A 12,769-nucleotide genomic window follows, 5' to 3' on the forward strand; every position below is an offset into this window, starting at 1 on the left:
TGCATGGGGCGGAGCAGTGTAAGCCCCTGGCGGGCAGGTGTCTAGGAGCCCTGAGAGACCAGCTTCGCTGTGGCTGAAAGCGATGGGACTTGGGGCAGAGTGACCCACCCCTTTCTCCAATCCTGGGGGAGGGGTGGTCACGACCAGCTGGGACTCAAGCTGTGACCCAAATGTGGAAGCCCTGGGCAGGTGCCCGGCCTGGACAGAGGCAGCCACAGCCTCCCGGATGGACCTTCTGGGGTCAGACCAGCTTCCCCAGCAAGAGGAGTGGGTCCCAGGTCCATCTCTCTGGCCAGCGGGCGGGAACACAGAGCGCTCCCTCCGTGGGCTCCAAGCCAAGCTCCAGCGCTGGGTTATTCTGGGTCCCACAAGGCCAGGGCGGCACAGAAACAAAGGCCCCAAAACAGGCAGTGCCGGCTCCCCGAATGGAAGTGGAGCCATCTGCCCAGTGAATCGCAGTAATTGCACCAGAGAAGTTCGCTTCCCCCAGGAAAACTACTCTTCCCTTTTAATGTTCGGCCTCTGCGCGTCACAACCCTGCAGTCTCGCTTGAATTAAGAGCACAGATGCAACCCAAACCCAAAATAAAATGCCCAAACGTGCACAGGCTGCTCCCAAGACCCAGGTTCCGGCCGCCTAGTAGGCAAAGAAGTCGGGGAAGATGTTGTCCGGCTCATCCCGAAGGGCCAGGTTGGTACAGCCCGTGTCCCACCCCCAGGGCTCCATGGGGCTGTCCGGGAGCTCCTGGTAGCTGGGGTCCGGGTCCCCCAGAAAGCCCGGCTCCGTCCTGTCCAGCAGGCTGCTCCTGGCTGGGGCCTGAGAGGCGGCACTGCTACCTTTGCCCTCCAGGGGCCCTGGAAGTAAACAGGACACATCAGCAGAGAGGTACTCTGGGGGCTCAGCAGGCAGGGTGGGTCAAGGTACAGAGAAGGGCCACTGATGCCTGTTCCCCCAACACACACACGTGTACACGCACATATGTGTACACACATGTACACATACATAAACACACACTCGCAGCTGCAAGCCCTTTGCTCATCTGTGAGATGGGAGACTGCCAGCCCTGCTGGACACACACACACACACACACACACACTCATACTCAGAAGCCACACAACACACACACACATGTATATGTACACACACTCTCAGAAGCCCTTTGCTTGTCTGTGATGGGACCACGCCTGCCAGCCCTGCTTGGACACAGACACACACACACACACACTCATACTCAGAAGCCACACACACAACACACACACACACGTGTATATGTACACACACTCTCAGAAGCCCTTTGCTTGTCTGTGACGGGACCACGCCTGCCACCCCTGCTCGGCACCCAGGAGGTGTTTTCTACACTCGACTCGGCACACATCAAGATGCCCTGTGGAGACACAATCTCGACCAGGGCACCGAGGTTGAATCACAGGTGGCACACACCCAGCCCCTCACACCACACTCACAGACACCCCAGCTCGTCACCTTCCACTGCCCTCCCTCCCCAGTGACGGCTCCAGCACAGAGGAAGAAGGAGCTCAGAGACAGACACCAGGACCCGAGTGTCACACAGCAAGCTGGGCCTGGTCAGATCTCCCCACAGTCCCAGCCCCGTGTCAAGACAGCTGAGGCCCATAAGCCTGTCCCTCAATCGGGGCGGGAGGGAAGTGGGGGGCAGGATGCCTTGGCTGAGTATCCCCCACTCACCCAGCCACCAGTCAGGATTGGCAGTCAGCAGGAAGGACGGCCCGTCTTCCGCATCACATCCCGACCCGGACCTGGCCAGGCAAGAAGACTGACCCTGAACGCTCCCAGGTAGACCTTGTCCTCGGTGCTCAGAGAAATCCGAGACCCGGAGAGGCGGCTCAGGTTCAGGGAGAGGGGCGGCTCCTGCCCTGCTGCTCGGAGCGCCCAGAACGCACACTCCCCGTGGTTCCCGTCCGCTCCCAGCTCCCTTCCCACACCCCAGCTGGTGCTCACCCAGCACCGGCTCCTTCACCACCAGCCAAAACAAGGCAACTATGGGGACACAAGTGTTTCCAAACACACACGTAAGAAAGCCACATGCCCGAGTCCAGGCCTGGGCGGTGCCCACGCACAGGAAGGGAGTGAGGGGCAGGACCTTCCGGGCAGACAGCGATGGAAGTGACACGCGTCCAGGCACACACGCACATGCCCGCTGGGGACCCACCTGGTGCCCGGCATCACAGCCTGGTCAGGCTCCTCGGCTGGAGGCCCAGCCTGGCTCATGTAGCTCTGAGCCTCTTCGCTCACTAGTGGGGAGGGTGGCTGTCCAGGGCAGGCAGGCCAGGCTGCGGGTGGCCTCAGGCTCGGGTCTGGGGTCCAGGCCACCAGACTGGAAGGCCCTATGAAACAAGGGAGGTGTGGGTTAGCCTTCCTTCCCGGAGAGTGGCCCTCCATTGAAGACCTCAGCCAGCCCCCATCCTCTGAGCCCCGTGCGGGACACACGGAGCTCAGAAACACAGGCAGTCAGGTCACCAGCAGAAGGCGAACACCCAGAGGCGAGGGGCCTGACACCTAGGGCCAGGAAGGCTTCCTGGAGACGGTGTCCAACTTGGCCTCAGGTCAGCCTGTGGGGCTCAGACATGGAGATCCTTACGCCTCCTCCCTTCTTGTGCCCGCAAGCAGCAGCCTTTGAGCACCACCCTCAGGCCAGCTCAGCTCCCTGCTGTGTGCCCTCTGCGTCCTCATGTCCTGAAGTTCCCGGGTGGCCCCAGTCTGTCCTCAGCAAAAGCAGCCCCCTCCTCGGTGGGTACACTTCGGGAGTGGGAAGGCACAGCCTCACCTCCCGTGGCACACGGCAGGCACACGGAGGTGGCTTACGTGCTGTCACCAGCAGCCACAATCCACAGAGTGACAAACAGCTGGGCCGGGGCCCGGCATCAGGGGGACGCAGGCATCAGAAGCGCCCTGTGGACGTGGCTGGGGGCGGCATCAGGGAAGAAAGCGCCCCATGTAGGGGCCCCGGTTCCGTGACTCACCCAACTACAGAACAGAAAAGCCAGCCTCTCTGCCACCAAGGAGTAGGCGGAGAAACCGCTGCACGGGGTGGGGGCTGCCCTTGGACAGCCGGACACAGCAGCAGCGGCAGCCTGGGCGAGGAGGGCAGAGGACAGAACAATTCCTTCTATGTCCCCACACCTCCTGGGGAGCCTGAGGTACACACTCATATCCAGTCACACTTACCAGGGAAGGCCACTGGCCCGTCCAGCACCTGGGCCACCCCCGCGGGGGCCTCAGCCTGGTCTGCACCTATGGCCGCACAGCATACGGGATCCTGTTCCCTGGATGATGCAGACACAAAGAAGGGGGAGCTCTGAGCGGTCTGCATGCACACCCTGTGGGTCCCCGACCCAGCAAGGGACACTAACATCGTCATGGATGCTTCCGTCCTCGGGTCTGGTACACCTGCTGGAGTCTCACTCACTGGGGCCACCTGCCACTGATTCTTGTGCCACTTGTACCGCCACGCCTCCTTGGAGGGAGCGTGAGCCTGCAAGGGAAATGCGTGTGAATGTCGGACACGGTCACTGGGAAACCGACAGAAGAAGAGGGCTGTGGTCCGTCCCTGGCTGCCCTGCCCGGGGTCCCGGAGATGCACCTGGACACAGACCCGGGTCCTCTGGACTGGGGGCCGGGAGGGTGAATGAAGGCTGTGCCCGCCCAGGACCTCGTGGCAACAGGGTTCTTGTCCCGTGCTGACCCCGTGGGTGGAAGAACTCGGGGCTGGAGGTGGAGGCCACAAGGTCACTCCCACAGAGAGTGTGAGTATGGCAGGACTTGCACAAGTGGAGAAGTCCTCTGCTGGGAAAACACAGCCAGCCCTGGCTGTGTGGGGGGTGGGGGTAGGGGTGGGGTGGAAGAAGCCACGGAGCTGCCCCCCACCCCGTCGCGGGCTGACCAGGGCCCGTGCACACTCACAGCGTGCTGCTGCTCCCCACTGGGTACCATGGTGCCCACGAACTGGAGGAACTGCACGGACATCTCCAGGACGGAGGCCATGTCCTCTCGCCGGCCACTGAACTTGGGCAGAAGGGCCCGCAGGCGCTCACAGCTCACCGAGATCCGCTTCCTGCTTCCAGACAAGCGACAAGTGTCCGTGAGACTGTTAGACCTCGGCCAGGAGGAAGGGCTGCAGCCACCTGAACCCCCTCAGAGCAGCCCCAGGGGGTTACTTAGATAGAAGGACCCCAGGCCAAGGCCCCTGGTCAGCTGAGTCCTTCAGAGATCACATCAGGACAAAGCCCACCCCCCCACTAGCCACAGCTGCCCAGACAAGGACCATCACCGCTTGGGGGTGTGGAGAGGAGGTAGGAACCAGCTGAGGTTGGGGTCTACTCTAGAGGACCCAAACGCATTCACTTCAAGATACCCAAAGCTTTAGGTCAAAGAAAGGACTACAGTGGGGGTCCTTGCCCGCCCCCCGCGCCTGTCCACCCTCCTCCCACCGGTGCCCACCTGCGCTCCCGCTCGGCCAGCACGTTCCGAGAGAGGTAGGAGGCGGGACCCTCCGCTACTGCAGGGTTCTTGACCCGGTCCGAGCTCCTCCCAGCAGGGTCCTCGCAGTGCAACTGGGCGCCAGTCGGGGAAGAGCTGCCGCTGAGAAAAGTCAACAGTACCAGGCTCCGTGAACCCCCGAGAAGATCACCGGAGCCCAGATGCAGTAATGGGTGTCTTTGGGGGGGGCAGCTACAAGGGGTCCAAGACAGGGCCTGGGTGGCCCAAGCACATGGCATACCACCCCTTTTCTCCCCCTTCCACCCCCGCCTGGGGTCAGTGGTGGGGGCGCTCTGCCATAGGTAAGCCACGCTGGGTGTGTGCCGGCCGGGCTGGGCCGGGAACTTGGTAACTTTGAATTGGGCGGAAGCACGTGGGCGGGGGGCGGGAAATCCCGCACCCACCCCACCCCCCCGGGCAGAGACAGGCCTTCCGCCTCCCTCCCTCTGGTGCCTCCAACCCCCAATTCCTCACCGGCATCCTTTGGAGACGGGAACATGGGGAGCCCCCGCGCTGGGCTGCGGGTTTTGAGACTCCATGACTACACAGCTGCGGGAGGCGGCAACCAGGCCTGGGACCACGTGCGCCTGGCCCAGGCATGCTCCGCCCATTCACGTGCGCAGGGCCCGCCCCACGTGCTTCCCACCGGGCTGGCACCTGGCGGACTGCTGCTGGCGGGCGGCGGACTCGCGCCTGCGCGTGCGCACCACGCAGTGCGCTGCTTGTGGCCGCGTGGCCCGTGTGAAGCCAAGTTCTTCCTGCAGGGAAGTTGCCAGAAAATGGGGTTGGGTCTGCCCACTGGGAGCGGTCAGCGGTGTGCTGGGGCGGCGTGGGGGGGCCTGTGTGGTCACCGCAGCTCCCATTGGGCGGCGTCCCCCCTCACCTACCCGCCATGGGTACCCCTGGGTGGTAGCCCCAAACGGGGTGCTGACTTATTCGGAAGCGGGAACCCTGTCTGGAACGAATTTCTAGGCTGTGGAGGGTGGGGACAGGAACCAGTGTCCTCAGGGTGACATGGTGACATCCAGGACCGAGCTGGGCAGCCGTGTACCAAGCTGAAAGCACACCAATGAGCCCATGACCAGTCCCCCCAGACTGGCACGTATGTGAGCCTGGTGTCCAGGGGCCCGGGGGTGGGCAGGTAAGACCCTCTTTTTTGGGAGGGGGAAGGAATTGGTCTTACCTAGAGGGGGTGCTACAGGTGTGGGAGGAGATGGAGATTTCTAGGAGCTTGTGAGGCAGGTGGGAGTGGGGACAAGGTAGGTTGGAAATGCAGAGGAGTGGGTAGGCTGGTTAGAGAGCTGTGTGTGGCCGCGGTGTCCGGGGCTCAGGGGCCGGGGAGCTGGGTCGGGGTCGAGGGTGCCCACACCGGACTCCGCCCCATCGCGGCCCGGCTCGACGCCGCCGCTATTTCCGGCGCGGCCGGCAGGGGGCGCGCCCGGACAGGCGCCCGAACCCCGACCCCGGAACACGCTTCCCCCCACCCCTTAATCGGAGAAAGAAGGGTTGTATCTCGGGGCCAAGCGAGGGGAGGAGAAGCCGTCTGTCTCTCCCGACCCGCTTCTCCTTTGGCCCCCGGGTCCGTGCCGCCGCCGCCGCCAGTCCGCATGCCGCTCCCCGACAGGGCGCGCAGCCCGAGGGGTGTCCCCAGGGGGGCGCGGGCGGGGGAGCGCGGCGGGGGCCACACCAACCGGACCTTCGTGTTCGATGACGGCCGATGCGCCCCCAGGTACAGTCGGCTGCGTCCTTCCCCCACGCGGAGGGGCCCGGGTCTGGGCCAGCGCCACCCCCAGACCCCTCCCACCCCCAGGGGCTCCCCATCCCCAAGAGCCCCACTTCCAGGGGTCCAGACCGGCGAGCGCCCTACCCCGGCTACCTTGGGGAACGAGCGCCCCTTAGGACCCGGCTAGGGCCCCGCGGAGTGGCCCTTGCCAGCAGGTGCCCCGGCGGCGTCCGTCTGTCTGCGTCCCTAACGCGAAGGTGGCCGGAGCGCGGCCATGTTTGGATGCGTCTCCAGGGTGCGCGGAGGTGGGGACCCGGCGGCGCCGGAGCGCGGGCTGCCCTCGCGGGACTCTCCGCCCTCCTGGGGCAGAGCCTGGGAAGGGCCATCGGGGTGCTTCCGCGTGGGGGGTGGCAGGGCTGTGCCCCAAAGGGCACGGGGCAAGGATACCCCACGTGGAAGCGGGCTTTCAAGGGCCTCTTCCCAGGAAGAGCCCCGGACTGGGGTGTGGGTCTGCTGTCAGGGGAGGGGCGAAATCCTGGCTTCCAGCTGCACCTTTTCATCTGGTCACTTTCTTTTCTCTGGTCTCCGTTTGCCCATCCTTGTGAGGAGGGGTTCCACGAACAAGGGCTTCCGGGTGGTGTGGGAGCCAGCCATAGTTGACCATTCTTCTTTCACTGTGCAGTGTCCCAGAATGGCACAGGAATCCTGCCCGTCCAGGTGACAGGACCGGAAGAGCACAGCACTGTGGAGGGGCCCAGGAAGAGGGGTGACCGTGTGGCCGGGGGTTGGTTCTCTCCCTTGTCTGGTCAGCCCCAGAGGACAGGCACATACATATGTCTGCTCCTCACCCTGTGCCGGGAGCCAGATTCCAGGTGACCCACAGCCTGCCCCTGCCCTGTGTGGCTGTCCCCAGCTAGAGCGGAGCCCTGTCCTCTGGGTCCTGCATGGTTGGGCTGTTCTGAGGCCAGAGAGGGGTGGACAGGGATCCCTGAGAGGTGGGACTTTTCTGCCACCAGCCCTTTCTGCTGTGGGACTCGGTCTGTCCATAGGTGAAATGAGGGTGGAGCGGTGGTCACTTAAGGGTCATTGCCGGTGGGGGACCAGGTTCGGGAGGGCACGTTTCCAGCCACCTGTCGGGGGTCAGGTGGTCTTCCACGGGTGCACTGTCCTGGGACCTGTGGGCGTCGAGTGGGTACAGCTTGGGGGAGGAGCGTATGCTCTGGAGGCAGGCCATTCCTGTAGTGTGTCCTTGGGAAGCAGAGTTAAGCCTGTGAAGTGGGTACAGCCTGGACCTCCCTTGGGTCACTCTGAGAGGTTGACCAGGTCATGTTCGTCAGGCACAGAGTGGCCCCAAGAAAGCTCTTGTGGTTTCTGTCACCTTTGTAGTCTGGCTGTCTCTCTGCCCATCTCCCTTCTTGGCCAGGTGTCACCCTTAACCTGGTGATTCATCTCCCAAGTTCACCTGCCCCGGCCTGACCGCCTGCTCCAGGTGAGGCACGAGATTTATGTCCTCAGGGTCTGGGCCTGGTGGGCTCCTTCCCCCCCAAACACCTCCATCTGTCCCCTGTACCACCTGTCCACTGGAGACAGTCCCTGCTCCCCACTGGTCAGAGCTAGCCTTTGTCCCTACACTTTCACACGTCTGAGTGAGGATCCCCTACACACACACACACACACACACACATGAAGGTCAGGTGGCTCAGGGATGGGGCTTCAGCTGGAGAAGGAAGACCTTTCCTGGCCAAGTGTGGGTCCAGCTGGGGGGAGTTTTTCGGGGCAGCGTCCCCCACTGAGCTTCAAGATGGGGGCAGTCCTGGGATTCAGTGTCCCTCCCGGACCATGGGCGGGCCTCTGTCCTTGAAGGTGCTGGACGGTGTTAGCCATAGTACTGTGGTCGCGGCCCAGGGGGCGGGAGGGACACGCCGTCTCACCCTCAGTGTCTGCCATGGCCCTACCCTGGGGGTGTGAGGCCAGGCAGTGGGGGTCCCAGGAGACTTGCCCGGTGCCTGTCCCCATGCACTGTGGGGCGCCAGGCCTCAGCTCTCTCCTACAGTCAGTGGACACATCCCTTGTGCCGGGCTCCTTCGCCGGGTCCACGTGCCTCTGTCCTGAAGGTAACAGCTGTGTAGGGAGGCCCCTGGCAAGACCTTGGCTGCCCCAGGGCCCACCAGTGCCACTTCCTGCCCGGTGGCCTTCCCGTCAGAGACCTCTGGCCAGGCCTTTGCCGGAACTGTCAGTTCCCAGAGTCCCTGCCCCCCAGGGCCGTGGGACCCTCCTGGTCCTGATGGCAGAGGGCGTAGACATCAGGGACTGGCACCCTTCCAGGGTATGTGCCTGCCTGGCTGGAGGTCCCCGCGGGCCTTCCACGTCCATATTAGGGAGTCGTTCCTGCAGGGCAGCAGGAAGTGGCCTGGCCCCGTGAGAAAGGTTCTCAGGCCAAAGGTACAGCCCAGCCCTGGCCGGCAGGAGGGACGCTTCCTCAGCTGGGGGGCCGGAGGGCATGCAGGGGTCTGCCTGTGGCCCGGGGTGCCTGCAGCAGCAGCGGCTCAGATGGGAAGTAAGTGAAGAGGGGACGTGGGTGTCGGTCGTGTCCTTGTGCCCACGCCGGCACAGCCTCCCAGGGAACGGGTCTGTCCAGCGGCCACAGGGGTGGCCTGTCTGATTAAACAGTCCTGACGCTGTCGTCACGGTATCTCCTCTTCTGGGAGCCCTTGGGCGAGTTTCCCCTGAGGCTCCCCCTCTGCCCACCCCCCACAAGGAGTGGGGAGCTTGCAGCCTGTGCTCCAGGTTGGCCGGCGCTCGGGTTCCTGTGCAATGGCCGAGTCCGCCTGAGCACGTGGGGACCCTCGTGGTGGGGCGTCCTGACGGGTCGGGGGGTGTGCACACACCTTTGTCCGTGGACCTTGGCCCCCAACACACACGGCTGGGGATGCACCTGCAGGTGTGCACACATGTGCTTTCCACGTGGGAGACCCCCCAGAGTGGGGGTGCTGCCCCACCGGGCGCTGGGGTGGGTTGGGAGCAGTGTATGTGCACAGGGTCTCCGGGTGGGGCCCCGGGGTGGGTGCAGGCCCAGGACCACCCCCTGATGCCACGGGTGTTCCTCAGGGTGTCCTGGGAACCCTCTGGGCTGTGAGTGTGCACGAGGCCCCCACGTTCACCCACAGCCTCTTCCTCCCACGGAACCTGGGGGTGTGCCGGGGGCCTGCCCTGGGAAGTGAGCGCGGCTCTGGCAGGTGGACGCGGAAGCAGAGGGGCCTGGAAAGGCCTTTCCCCACAGATCTGCTCCCTTGTCGGGACCTCCCACAGGGGGAGGGGCATTCCGGGATGCTTTGTGGCCAAGCCGTCCTGTCCTGCATGGGGCAGTGAGGCCCAGAGGCAGGAGGACCTAGGGGCCACCGTGCAGCAGCAGCAGCCTCACCCAGGCTAGCCCGGGATCGGCCCTCGCTGGCCTGCGATACAATGACAGTGACACAACCAGAGGCTCCACGCTGGGGACCTTGGTGGCACTGGTCTCGGTCCCCTGCTTCTGCCGTGGGAGGGCAGCCACCGCTTCCTGGCCGGCAGAGGGGTCCAGGAGCCCCTGGGGACGGTGCTGCAGCTGGCTGGCACTAACCAGGCCTGTGGCGGTGGGCAGGCTCTCCGTGCTGGCAGGTGGCGCCCCCCGCCCGACCCTCCTGCTGGCCTGGGCCCCAGCTGAGGGCCTCAAATTGTCATCTGTCACAGGGGACAGAGCATGACTGCAGCCTGAAGTCACGTTTCTCTCCTGGCGGCAGGCAGGAAGCCGGGGCGGAGAGCAGGTTGGGCTGTGTGGCGTCGGTGACGACTGCTCAGGAGGAAGGAGGGCCGTGGGCACAGATTGGGCTCCCGGCACCAGCGGCCGAGGGCCCGAGGGGACCTGCTGGCCTACGGGCTTCCCCCCCACGCTGCCCAGGACACCCCGACCCCGTGTATGCTGGGGGCAGCGAGGCCTTGGGAGGTCGAATGACTTCCCAGCCAGGTGGCTCCCCGGCCCCCTGCCCCCTGCCCAGCGGGGGTCTCTGGCCACCACTTGGGGTCTTGCACCGGCTGCCACAGCTCCAGGCAGACACAGGTTCAGAGCCCGGACTGACCAGCAGCCTGGCATGGAGCCCTTGAGGGACCGTCCGGGCACTGTGGCTGTGGCCTGGACCGCAGGCGTCTGTGACCTTGGGGATGAAGTGCTTATCGGAAGCAGAGATGGTGGCTCTCCAGGCCTCGGAAGCAGCAGCCTCTGCCCTTCAGCAGGGTCACCCCTCCTCTGGGGACAGGCCCCTCTGTCCATGGGGCAGCTTGCTTCTACGGGTGCGGCCCACGCCCTGCTGTGGAGAGGGGATGCTGGGTCCCCACCTCCTGCTCAGTCCTGGCGGGCTCTGGGGTCAGCACTGCCCCCCAGCAGCTGGGCTTAGGCTTGTGTTCAGTCACGAGGCACCTCGGAGGCCTGACCATGTGTGTTGTCGGGGGGGATGGGCACTCAGGGGTGACGTCAGCCAGAGGACAGGACTGAACGAGGGTTCTGGGCACCCAGGGGTGAGTGCTGGACCCTGTGATCTGGACATGGGCCTGGCCCTGAGTGACCCAGCGGGCTGTGTCTCTCTCGGGCGTGTGGTAGGGGGCTCTGCACAGAGGCTGGCTTGGGCGAGACGGGGGTGGCAGGCAGGCAGGCAGGCCGGCCTGGGGGCTCCAGGAGGGTCCGTGGTGGTTATGCGGCTCCCACGCCCACACTGAGGGAGCCCTGTGCCCACACTGCTGCCGGCCCCTCCTCCCTGGCCTCTGGGCTCGGCTGGTGCTTGGAGGAAGCTGCTAGAAGCACTGGTTTTGATGACTCCGGTTGGAATCCGGCTCGATGACACGTCTGAGCGTCCCCTGGGCACCTGTTGCATCTCTGAGCTGGTGTGAGTGCCAAAGCCCTTCCCCAGAGAGCCCCTCACCCCAGCTGTGGCTTTTTAATTACTGTAGAAAGGAAGTGCCTCGCTCTCTGTCATGGTCAGAGGAACATCGGGCAGCTTTCTGCTTGCTGGGCACCGAGCCCAGTGCCTGACTGCCCCGCCCTGGTGACACCACCGTGTCCACAGGACTCTGCTGGATGCTGGGCAGGGACGGGCAAGCTGTGCACACGTGTACATAGATACACATGTGTGTGCATGTGTGCATAACCACACGCAGAGTGCACACACACGTGCGCGCGCACACACCCATGTGCAAGTACTCCCACACACATGTGCACACATGTGTATGACGTGCACGCACCCCATCCCCAGCCCCTCTGTCAGTTCCTTGGAAAATCTGATCTGATTGTAAACGATTGGAGAATGCATCTTAGGAGAGGGACTGAGCCCTCAGCTGAAGGGGGTGTCCCTCAGTCACACTCAGCCCTGGATGTACGGTCTGCCCATGACACACAATCTGGGCTGCTCCAGGAGCCTGGGCGGGGGCATTTTCTCAGGATATCCCGTGCTGGGGAGCAGGCCTCTTCCCCAAGGCCCGCCCAGGGACAGGTGACACTTGGGGGCAGGAAGCGAGGGGTCCTCTGGTTTTTCTCACATCCGATAACACAGGTCACACACCCCCAGTCTCCTCATGCAGCACTGTGGATGAGACACGGCCTTTAACCTGAACCCCGCCTGCCCCCGGAACTGAGGTCACCAGGTGGTGGGGACAGCCTGTGTGCTGTCTGCAGGCTGGGTCGCCCAGAGAGAGCCCCCCCCCCATCCTGGCGTTCCTTTAGAGCAGAGTTGTGTTGGCTGTCTCACATCGGTCGTTTCTGGTGGGCAGGGCCGTGTCCACATGGGCCACGGGGAGGGACCTGCTGGTTCACAGCATGGCACTGTCCTGAGTTAACGGCCATCTCGGTGAGGAGTGTGGCGTCCCCACGGGGCTGTGGCAGGGGATCCCTGCGCCCAGAGCAGCTGTGGGCCGCAGAGTGGGGGCCGCACACCTGCCCCGGGTGTGGCGGCCAGGTGGCTCTGCTCCTCCTGGGCCAGCGAGGCTGGAAGCCCGTCACATAAGTGGTGGTGTGTGTTTCTTCTCTCTCCTGAGCGTGACGGGTGGGTGTTGTGGGGCCCCGGCCGTGACTGCCGTCGCAGACACATCTACCGGCCATCCTTGTGCGTTCCTCGGGTCCATGTGTCTTGACGTGGACGGGAGTGTCTTGTTCGAGAGGGCGCACTGCAGCTCTGTTCTCTCCGCGTCCGGTTTAGTGTGTTAGTTATCTAACACGTCTAACCAGGAAACGTCTCAACGCCAGGCGTGCACTGCTCACAGAAACGAGGGGACCGGGGGACGTGCAGACAGACACCCCAATGAAATAGAAGTTGGTTTTGTATCTCATTTGCACAACCGAACAACTTTCTTTGGCTGGTCGGTTTGCTTTTCTGATGTTCTGGTTTAATAATAATTTTTTAAAAAATCGAATGCTGCTTTTTCTTTATTGCTTCATCTTCATTTTGAAATACCCCCTGATTTTTGTGAGCAGGATATTTCCTGTATTCTCTGCAGGTCTAGTCCCCAGTT

General features: G+C 63.7%; 2 protein-coding genes across 5 annotated transcripts in view; one reads left to right on the forward strand and one right to left on the reverse strand.

Moving 5' to 3' along the window:
• Positions 1 to 563: 563 nt before the first annotated feature.
• SOHLH1 (spermatogenesis and oogenesis specific basic helix-loop-helix 1) lies at positions 564 to 6,464 on the reverse strand. Its single transcript, XM_066260163.1, has 9 exons — positions 6,392 to 6,464; positions 4,990 to 5,273; positions 4,477 to 4,617; positions 3,940 to 4,090; positions 3,390 to 3,511; positions 3,205 to 3,302; positions 2,189 to 2,363; positions 1,705 to 1,775; positions 564 to 854 (listed from the first exon to the last, which is right to left on the reverse strand). The coding sequence occupies exons 2-9, from the start codon at positions 5,124 to 5,126 to the stop codon at positions 637 to 639; spliced, it is 1,113 nt and encodes a 370-aa protein (XP_066116260.1). The 5' UTR covers positions 5,127 to 5,273; positions 6,392 to 6,464; the 3' UTR covers positions 564 to 636.
• Positions 6,098 to 12,769, forward strand: part of KCNT1 (potassium sodium-activated channel subfamily T member 1) — a 60,940-nt gene continuing 54,268 nt past the window's right edge. For 3 of the 4 annotated variants that reach the window (XM_066255697.1, XM_066255698.1, XM_066255702.1), the window contains exon 1: positions 6,098 to 6,244. In XM_066255697.1, the coding sequence (XP_066111794.1) occupies positions 6,123 to 6,244 (122 nt within the window). In that variant the 5' untranslated portion in view covers positions 6,098 to 6,122. Of the gene's footprint in view, positions 6,245 to 7,682; positions 7,728 to 12,769 lie in introns of those variants that run through there. The other variant, XM_066255700.1, reaches the window with a different exon arrangement.

The sequence above is a fragment of the Saccopteryx bilineata genome, chromosome 2, assembly GCF_036850765.1.
Source record: "Saccopteryx bilineata isolate mSacBil1 chromosome 2, mSacBil1_pri_phased_curated, whole genome shotgun sequence".
Lineage (NCBI taxonomy): Eukaryota > Metazoa > Chordata > Mammalia > Chiroptera > Emballonuridae > Saccopteryx > Saccopteryx bilineata.

What these genes read in the sequence shown, in the direction of transcription:
- SOHLH1 (XM_066260163.1), bottom strand. Translation starts at nt 5,126, where the DNA reads ATGGGCGGAGCATGCCTGGGCCAGGCGCACGTGGTCCCAGGCCTGGTT. An exon ending in CTGGCCGAGCGGGAGCGCAG is followed by an intron (nt 4,091 to 4,476) that starts GTGGGCACCGGT and finishes GTCTGGAAGCAG; the next exon opens with GAAGCGGATCTCGGTGAGCT. An exon ending in GTGGGGAGCAGCAGCACGCT is followed by an intron (nt 3,512 to 3,939) that starts GTGAGTGTGCAC and finishes TTTCCCTTGCAG; the next exon opens with GCTCACGCTCCCTCCAAGGA.